The following is a 9,866-nucleotide window of genomic DNA, read 5'->3' on the forward strand; positions in this document are numbered from 1 at the left end:
CTAGTAGTTGTTCTCCCATGCCTACATCTAATTATCACAAGGGGGTTATCAAGGTTCATCATAGATGTTCTTGCCCCCCAGTGATTGATTCTTCATTCTTGATGTTAGTGTTGCTAAAAAATGTCATTGAGTTAATAGAAACGAAAATTAAAAAGTGAAAACTCAGCTTTCTAGAAGGTGAGAACTTAGCTTTTTGTAGCGGTTTCCCACACACGGTGCCAATTGGTGCTGCACAATCTAGATGCTCCCTTGTGTCTTGTGATTTGGCTCGAACAGGGGTCCAACTGGGCAGTGACGAGCTGGTATTTGTGTGACTGAGCTGTTGTGAGCTGTAAAGAGAAAGGAGGTGAGGGTGCTCGGGTAGTTTTTACCCGGGGGGGGGGGGGGGGGGGCACTCCGATGCTTAAGTCAGTGAGTGGGTAGGAGTAATCTTTGAGAACATAAGAGAGCTTTGAAAGTATCAGTGTGCATACCTTTTTGGGTGGATCTGAACGTCTTATATAGGCCCCTGAACTCTGGGGGCTTAGGGTAACAGTCTTGAGATCTTTGTGAAGTTGTTTCCTTTTTTTTTCAGGCACATTAAAGTGTCAGTTGATAGATTTTCGCAGGAGTTATGATTCGTTCGTGTAGAATCTGGTGCGCGACACGGTGAGCCATTCTAATGGTCGCGTTATCGGCACCTTTGGTAGCGAGCTGCTAGGGACGGTTAGCGAGCTCTTCCTCGCAGGTCGCTTTAGATCCTCTCAGTTCGGCTGGCTCCTAGGACAGCTCACCGTAATCCTATGGGGCTGCCATCTCGGCTTTGCCAAGCTGTACTGGAAACTGCAGGGGTGGTTAGCGAGCTCTTCTTAGTAGGTCGCCTTAAGTCCCTACAGCTTGACTGACTTTTAGGACAACTTGTCGTAATCCTATGGGGTCACCTAATTCGGTCTTGCCGAGGTAGAGATCGGCCTGGGTGAGATAATCCGAGCTAATTTTACTGAGCTAACTCGCTGACTAGGTGTTGAGGTGTAATTTAGATGCCATGTATCTCCGAAAGTGGGTCGCCAGGTTTCTAACAGGTTTCTGAAGGTAGATCTTCAGGTCTCCATCATTAGTTAAGGCAGGTTATCACCTACGTAGTGTTGGGTGTCATCCAACTATTTTTGAGATGCCCTCATCAATTATAAATTAATTTCTATATATATATATATATATATATCAGGTAGGATTTAGGAATTTAGCAGTCGGGACAACTACAAGCTAAGCCATCTTTTGAAGTGATTTGCCTTTTTTTTTTTTCTTTACCTATATTGTTTAACGTTATGAAAATGGATTGTTGTTGGAATATACCCTTGATTGTAAATATAACAATGTATGCTTTTGGTTTTTAATGAAATTAATTTTTCATGTACATTTATCCATGTATTCTACCAAGAAAGGGGGTGGTATAAAGATTAAAAACTATGCCAACATTTGATGAGAACCGTCTCATTATATATACGGACGTTTGCTTGCACCTAACCAATCACAAGTGAATAAGTGATATACAACACCCTACTAACGTGGCCTGACATAACACATCTCATTATATAATTGGAACCCACTATAAAAGTGTTGGAATGTCTTTTCTTGGCAAATGATTCGGAAAATGCTAAATATGCGATAAGATAATTAGTGTGAAAGACACTGTAGACTTGAATGGTATGGCCACTCTACACCTCGACGACAAGCTGAAATCTCCTTTTTGAGCCCATTAATTTTGTAATACATCAACTCTATACTGCTGGATTTTTTTTTTTTTTTTTTATGGATGAATAAACTAAATTAAAAATCACTGAAGCATACATGAATAAACTAATCCGAAGGCCTATCCAACCACCTAACCTAATTTATAAAAAATAAAAAACCACCCAACCTCCTAATCAAAATTCTTAGAGCAGCCAGGAAACTGTCATAGGTCTACAAATTCATTTAATATATATCGTCAATAATTAATATCATAACAATGCCAGGGATGATAAGAAGAAACACTGAAGAAAATTAATTGAGGTTTTTTTAACTAGCAGTAATACGATTGCCTAACAAACCAATACAAGTAACTCTGCGGAAAGGCCATTTTTGAGTTTTGACCTTAAATAAAATAACAAGAAAGGTTTTTTCAAATAAAATAATTCTAAAAAATTACAGATGGGTCCCACTCAAAAAAATCCTTTCCTTTGGATGTATTATTGGGCCCACTTTGTCTGAAGTACGTTTCATTGACAATTGATACCTAGGAATAATACCTATGACAAGGACACACGGCACCTAAACAAAGTTTCCCTAGTGGATCTCGTCGCCCTGCTCCCTCTTTCTTTTCTCTCTCTCCTGTCCTTCTATCAATTCCCCTGTTCAATGCAATAAAACCACCAGACCACCACCGTTGAACACCAAAGGCTTCTTTCCGGGGGCAGAGCTAGGATTTTGTATTAAGAGGGGCCAAAAGGTAGAAAGCATAGAATAGAAGAGGGATTTAAATGAGTCTTATGGAGATTTTTAAGACATAGAAGAGCCATGGCTCCCCTCTGCCACCCCAGGCTCCACCCTGCTTCCTTGTACGTATCCCAAGAAATTAATCTAGTTCTTCATTGAAATACCTTAACATGTTCTCATAATAATCACCTTCAATTTCATATTCTTTGATATAAACTTGGTTGATTCAGTCATTGTTGCAACTTGGCTCTATACGGCCTACAAACATTCCTTTCTCTCATTTGATAATGCATCTGTTGCATGCAGCTCAATTTAGTTGGCTTGACTTGAAGTTCAGTTTACAATGAGCCAAAGTATGTTTTTCATGAGCTAGTCTCTCTCTCTCTCTTACACACACATGCTTATGCTTACGCTTAGCCTTGGCGCAAAGAAGTCTAAAGTAACAACTCTTTGTTTTTGAATCCTAGAAATTGAAATCTAGTGTTGACCACATATGGCCAATTAAGATTCCCCTTGGAGAAGTGAACCAAAAGCTTATAAGGGGGGGCCTTGCCGGGTCCGAGATGACTCGCCACATTCTATGGGGTTGGGATGTAGTAGGCCGACAATCAAGTTGTTGTCTAACATATCTTGTCCCAACGATTTGTACCACCGTCGTATATTAAATGGGTCAGTAGTTCTTTAAACACCATCGGCTGATGAATAGTTGGACTGGGTCTCTACGATGGCGGTCTTTGTCTTCTAGGCTTACGTCCATGACCTAAGGAATGCAATTATATATGGCGACGGCTGAATCGTCGGCTCATGCCTATGTTGACAGTTTAAAAGGCTAAGCCAACAGTTCGGTTAGTGCCAGGTTAGCTCATTTTTCTTGTAGTGATTGAGCATACAAAGGTGAGCTAAGAACCAGCTTTGGTTCTTTTAGATTGAGATGGCAACAATATCCCCTTTCTCTTTGGTTCTTTTAGATTGAGATGCCAACAATCTCCCCTTTTGCTTTGGTTCTTTTAGATTAAGATGCCAACAATTTCCCCTTTTGCTTTGGTTCTTTTAGATTGAAATGCCAACAATCTCTCCTTTTGCTTTGATTATTTTAGATTGAGATTAGGGTTGTCCACGGTTCGGTTAATCGGATTGTGGACAATTTTTGTAAATCGAACTGGTTTTACCGGTTTTTCAATTTCTCCAAATCCAAACCAAACCAGTACCACCGGTTAACTAGTCCGTCGGTTTCGGTTTTTGATCGATTTTCAGTTTTTTATATTTATAATATATATTATATAAATATATGTATAATATTATATTACAAATAATAAATGATATATAAGATATTATAAATATTATAAAAATATATAATATATAATATATTTATAAATAGATTATTATAAATATAATATAAATATACCATTGGTTGTTTTCTAAGTTAACCGAAAACCGAACCGATTCTTCGATTTTTCAAAAATTCTAAACCGAAACCAAAACCGATCGATTCAGTTAACCGCATTTTCTAGTTCAGTTTTCTCGATTCAATTTGATTTTTCGGTTTTTCATGGACACCCATAATTGAGATGCCAACAATCTCCCCTTTTTACTTTTGGCATTGGCTATCCTTTCGCCTTGGTTCTTGTAGATTGAAATGCAAACAATCATATCTCCCCTTTTGCTTTGGCGCAGACTACCCTTTTGCTTTGGTTCTTTAAGATTGAAATGTCAACAATCTTCCCTTTAGATGAGGATAGAGAGAAGGGCGGGCTTTTAAACCAGGGGCAATTTGGTCTAACAAAGACTTTTTTCTTCCCACTATGGCGCTATCTGCTTTTACAATGCAAACTGAGCCTAAATTCACAAAAGCGTCATGGCTCTTGGCTTTTCCTTCCCTTACACCGGGCGACAAATAAAAAATAAATGAGCCTCATTCGCTTTCAAACCTACTACGACTTTGATATATAGAGGGGAAAGAACCTAAAACTCTTCAATGAAGAGAGGAGAAAGAGGAGAGATAGCTTGTGTCAGCTTGTACCCCTTGAAGAGAGAGAGATGGCCAAGATTCCTTTGAACCTTCTGCTGGAGAAGCTCATACCATTGCTCCAGTGAGAGGTGGAACTCTTGTCAGGAGTGTGTGAAGAAATAGATTTTATCAGGGACGGACTACAAAGCATGAACGCCTTCCTACAGGTGGTGGATGCAATGGATAAGAGCAACGTGGAGATAAAAGCTTGGGTGAATCAAGTAAGAGATGTGGCTTACCAAACCGAAGACGTGGGATTTTCAGTTGCCTGAGCATGATAGACATGGGATTTTCGGTTGCCTGAGCAGATTTGGTGGATCAATGAAAAAATTGAGAGTCAAGCATCAATTAGCCATGGAGATACAAGGCATAAAAACCAGGGTTCGTGAAATTTTTGAGAGAAGCCAAAGGTATCGCCTTAATACGCTAGAAGTAGGTTCAAGTTCCATTGCCACTAATCATAATACGTGGCATAATCCTCGAGAGGATTCTCTTCTGCTGGAGGAGGCTGAGCTCGTGGGCACGAATAAACCCAAAAGGAAACTGATTGGATGGTTGGTGGAGGAAAATCCTAAAAAGTTTGCAGTAGTTTCGGTCATCGGCATGGGTGGTTTAGGCAAGACCACCATTGTCAAGAAAGTCTACAATGATGAGAGCGTGCAGGGATACTTCAGACACCGAGCCTGGCTCAATATCTCCCAGTCTTTCAAGGTTGGTGATCTCTTAAGGAGCATGATAGAGAAACTCTTCAAGGCAAGTGAGCAATCGATTCCTCAAGAGATGGAGAAGATGAATGACACTGATCTCAAGAAAATACTGAAGGAATTCTTGCTAGAAAAAACATATTTGATCGTCTTAGATGATATGTGGAATATCGATGCGTGGGAGGCTCTTAAATTGGCGCTTCCTAGAAGGAATTTGGGCAATCGAATAATCATTACAACACGTTTCATGAACATAGCCTCCTCCTTCAAAGAATTTATCGGCCATGTTCACCACCTTAAGCCTCTTGGATCGGAGGACGCTTGGGCTCTCTTCTGCATAAAAGTGTTTCCCCTAGAAAGTGATTGCCCCCACACTTGGAGGATCTTTCTCAGAAGATCTTGGGAAGATGCGAAGGTCTTCCGCTTGTAATTATAGCCATTGGTAGTCTCCTGTCAAAAAGAGAAGAGAAGGCTGAAAAAGAGTGGGATAGGATATATCGAAGTCTTGCTGCAGAATTAGGAAGCGGTGAAGAACTTGAAAATGTGAAGAAAATACTATTGTTCAGCTACAATGATCTCCCTTGCTACGCAAAACCTTGTTTCTTGTACTTTAGCTTGTTTCCTGAGGACTACCAGGTTAACTGTGTAAGGCTGATACGGCTATGGGTAGCAAAAGGATTCATAAAAGAAAAGGGAGGATTGACTATGGAAGAGACAACACAGAACTATTTCAAGGAGCTGATCAATAGATGCCTAGTTCAGATTGCAGACACACATAGCGATGGAACTATGAAAAAGTGTAAAATCCATGATCTAATGCGTGACATCATCATTCTGAAAGCACGCGAGGCATATTTTGCTGGTTCAGTTAGCAAAGATACAATGAGGATGACAGGGGCGAGAGTGTTTTTGAAAACACGAACAACTTCTCCTCCAACCTTCCTTCTCTGGTAATTTTTAGGATAGACGAATTATCCCTTTCGTGTAAATGCTTTTCTGGCTTCCAGATTTTGAAGGTACTATAGCTGAATCATGTTCCATTGGAGATTTTCCCGGATGAAATTGTAAATCTGTTGCATTTGAAGTACCTAAGTCTGAGGGGAACAAATATCAAAATGATCCCAGAGTCCATAGGGAGGCTTAGAAATCTAGAAACACTCGATCTTAAGAAGACCTATGTGACTAAACTACCCAAGTATATCCTCAAGCTTCAACAACTCCGTCATATTCTTATTTATCGATATCAGGTAGAATCCTATTTACCTTTTGATTCTGCCCAACTAGTCACAGTCCCAACAGGTATTGGAGGTTTAGTAGCCCTACAAAAGCTTGCGTATTTAGATGCAAGCCATGGGAAAGGCATAATTAGAGAGTTGGGAAGGTTGACCCAACTAAGGAGGTTGGGAATTAGAAGGCTTAGAAAAGAATATGGACTTGGACTATGTGACTCAATTGCAAAGATGGATCACCTACTTTCATTTGATGTGTCTTTACGAGATGAGGATGAGATCCTTGATTTACAGTTACTACCATCTCCTTCCAAACTCTTAGAACGTCTATATTTAAAAGGGCGTTTAGAGAAGTTACTGACATGGATACCTTTGCTTGATAACCTGGTGAAAATATGTCTGAGATGGTCAAGATTAAAGAATGATCTCACTGATGCCCTTCAAGCTTTGCCCAACTTGGTGATCTTCGTCTTCTTAAAGCTTATGAGGGAGAAGGATTATGGTTTTCATTAGGAGGTTTTCAGAGGCTTAAGATTCTAGAATTGGAAAAATTACAAAAGTGCATTTCAATGCCAAAAGTGCTTTTATATAACTTTTGATATTTCATTTGGTTTGGATTGGATCCAATCTAATCCAATTCATTTACATTTTAATGGATTGGATTGGATTTGGTTTGTATTGGATTCGGACTAGATTGGATTGGATCTAGTCCATTTCTAATTGGACTGACATTGGATTGGATTCGGTTGGATTAAATCCAGTCCAATTGACACCTCTAATGCACCGAGTGTGGGTTGTAGACCAACAGGGTTTGCTTTCAGGAGTTATATATCATTGATAGACAGTGATAAGGGAGTCACTATTGTCCGAATTTGGAGCAACATTAGTGTCTGTACATGCCAACTAAAGGTGATTTTGGTGTCTTTGGGTGCCTGTTCTGATGTTTCAGACCTCTACAGTGCAGGCTAACATGTTAACATGTACATACCAACTCTTGAGTAGGTTATGAGTTGTCTGGAATTTCATGTTCCTCGGGCAAGTCTGGAAGTAAGGAATGCGGCGCAATGAAATTTTTCAGAGTTATATTATGGGACGATGTTCAGTTGTAGTATTTTGAAGTTAAAAACAAACTCTTCATCTTCCACCTACTGCACATTCTGACATGTATGGGTTTCAGTTTAAACCTCCAACTGCTCCAAATAGAAAGCTGGTCTAATTGTCTAGCATAAGCTAGACCCAAATTCTAATTGGACAGTCTTGATTCCCACATGCATGGGATTTAAGCTTGATTTCTTATCTGGGTTCTCTTAATTTCAACTTCTGGACCACCCTTTGCTTGTCTGTAGTCTCAAGACAAACTACAACTGCAGCAGCAAGAACACAGAAATAAAGAAAGAACTATAGAAAGGGAATTTGGACTTTGACATTTTCACGATTATAATCGGAGAACCTAATTCCATTTATTTTAGGAAAGGAGGAAAATAAAAGAAAAAAGTTGGCTGAGTGATTCCAATAAGGACGAAGACCGGCAAGCAGTGGAGAAAAGAATTCACCAACCTCTGTCGAACTTCTGCCAGACTTCTACCGTTCGGTATTTGTAGTGACTGCCGTTAGTAGCAATGGCGATGGCAGTGTCGAGCCGTCGATGAATGGTGCTCCTCTCTTCTCTTTTGATAGATGGAGCGAGTGTCTGAGTGGGATTGAGTTAAGTTAAAAACAGGGATAAAAATGTAATTTCATATAGGGGTATAACGGGCATTTTACTTTTTTCGTCCATGTTTAACGGTTAAGGGGTACACTTAGTCAATTGTCAGAAACAATAAGGGTACACGGTCAATTTTGAAACAGTAGTTTAAGAAATTAGTTAATTAGTTAATGAAACACCCTTAATAATAAGGGTAGTTTAAGAAATTAGTTAATTAGTTAAACCATAAGGGTAGTTTAAGAAATTTACCCTTAATAATAAGGTCATTTACTGAAACACCCTCTATGGTTTCATGGGTTTACTAAAATCCACCCTATAATTTGTGTTTTACTAAATACCCACCATAGTTTGCAATCTGTTTATTTAATCGATCTTCCATTAGATGATAGTGGAAAATGACAGCTTTAACTCTAATGTCCATTTGAATAAATTCAATAAAAAAGAGCATGGAAATGAAATACCATTTTTGCCCCTAATAAGATACAAGCAACCACTCTTTTAGGCTCTATTTGGTCAAATTTATTTTCTATATGAAGAAGTATTATAGGTACTTTTGGAATAAACAAGCATGGGACCATGCCCCTGAACAATTTTCCACTCAATTTAGGTTATAATGTTACTGTTTTCAATGGCAAAACAAACACTTCTTCATGAAAGGTCGATTAAGGCTATGTTTGATTTGAAGGAAAAGGTGGGGAAAGGAAAGGAAAGATAGGGAAACTGGTACAAGATTTGTAAAGGTTTCCTTACCTTTCCCTACATTTTCCTTTGACCAAACACAACCTAAGTAAATAGGTTGCAAAGTAACGAAGGTGTTTTAGTAAAATGAAAACTATATGGTAGGTTTTAATAAATCCATAAAACTATAGGGAATATTCTATTAAATGACCCCCAATACTATTCGAATCAAATTCGATAAAACTATAGGGAATATTCTATTAAATAACCCCCAATACTATTCGAATCAAATTCGGACTAGGGGTGTAAACGGATCCAAGTCATGACTGCAATCAGCCACAGAACCTACCAACTAAGCCTAGGGATGCAATTTGTATTGGCTCGAGTTAAACATGGATCTGTTGGTCACAAAACGCTACCCACATCCATATAAACATGATACCACAGGTGGCACATTGGGAACATCTCCCATAAATAATATAAGAGATATTCCCAATGTGCCGCTGTAGATGTGTATACACAATATTGTGGTTAGTAGATTCAGCTCAGCTTGAATTAGTATTTTACACTGCTGTAGGCTTGGGCCTTTGGGCCAGGCCTATTCAAATTTTGATAAAAGTCCAATCCGGACCCACCCAAGTTGCATCCTTCTGATTCATCCTTTCTCCTCTATTATATATCTTACCACGGGTTAAAAAAATTGAAAATTTGAAACCTTTGGACAACCATAATAAGTTGGCTAATACTATACAAGACTTGTCGTAATCATCATCTAAGCTTTGTCTCATGGATCCTATTTCATCATTCTTTTTTATTAACATCCATTCTTAAATTATGAATACTTGGATTATTTTTTACTAATTCAACCTATGACTTCAAGCTTTGGGAAAAACATCTAAAGCTTTGGAAATTTTCATTATGTTCTGTTCTGCTTAAATAAAATATCGAAATTTCATGCAATGGTCACAATTCAAGTGCAAGATTCTTGGTCTTTCAGTTTCAGATAAATCTTCTAAATATCCCTTGTAGCAAAAGTATGTCTTGCATTTTGGAAAATATCATAAAATGGTTTTCTAATGAATTGGGAT

The 9,866-nt window shown here is 38.7% G+C and overlaps 1 protein-coding gene across 1 annotated transcript; it reads left to right on the forward strand.

The window, feature by feature from the left end:
* Nucleotides 1–4,816: 4,816 nt before the first annotated feature.
* LOC104598696 (disease resistance protein RPM1-like) lies at nucleotides 4,817–6,908 on the forward strand. The gene is made up of 3 exons (XM_010260877.1): nucleotides 4,817–5,581; nucleotides 5,803–6,033; nucleotides 6,192–6,908. The coding sequence occupies exons 1-3, from the start codon at nucleotides 4,817–4,819 to the stop codon at nucleotides 6,906–6,908; spliced, it is 1,713 nt and encodes a 570-aa protein (XP_010259179.1).
* The last annotated feature ends 2,958 nt before the right edge of the window (nucleotides 6,909–9,866 follow it).

This window comes from Nelumbo nucifera, chromosome 6 (genome assembly GCF_055504915.1).
Source record: "Nelumbo nucifera cultivar China Antique chromosome 6, China Antique-T2T, whole genome shotgun sequence".
NCBI classification, from domain to species: domain Eukaryota; kingdom Viridiplantae; phylum Streptophyta; class Magnoliopsida; order Proteales; family Nelumbonaceae; genus Nelumbo; species Nelumbo nucifera.

What these genes read in the sequence shown, in the direction of transcription:
- LOC104598696 (XM_010260877.1), top strand. Translation starts at nt 4,817, where the DNA reads ATGGAGATACAAGGCATAAAAACCAGGGTTCGTGAAATTTTTGAGAGA. An exon ending in GATCTTGGGAAGATGCGAAG is followed by an intron (nt 5,582 to 5,802) that starts GTCTTCCGCTTG and finishes GAGGACTACCAG; the next exon opens with GTTAACTGTGTAAGGCTGAT. An exon ending in AGGCATATTTTGCTGGTTCA is followed by an intron (nt 6,034 to 6,191) that starts GTTAGCAAAGAT and finishes AAGGTACTATAG; the next exon opens with CTGAATCATGTTCCATTGGA.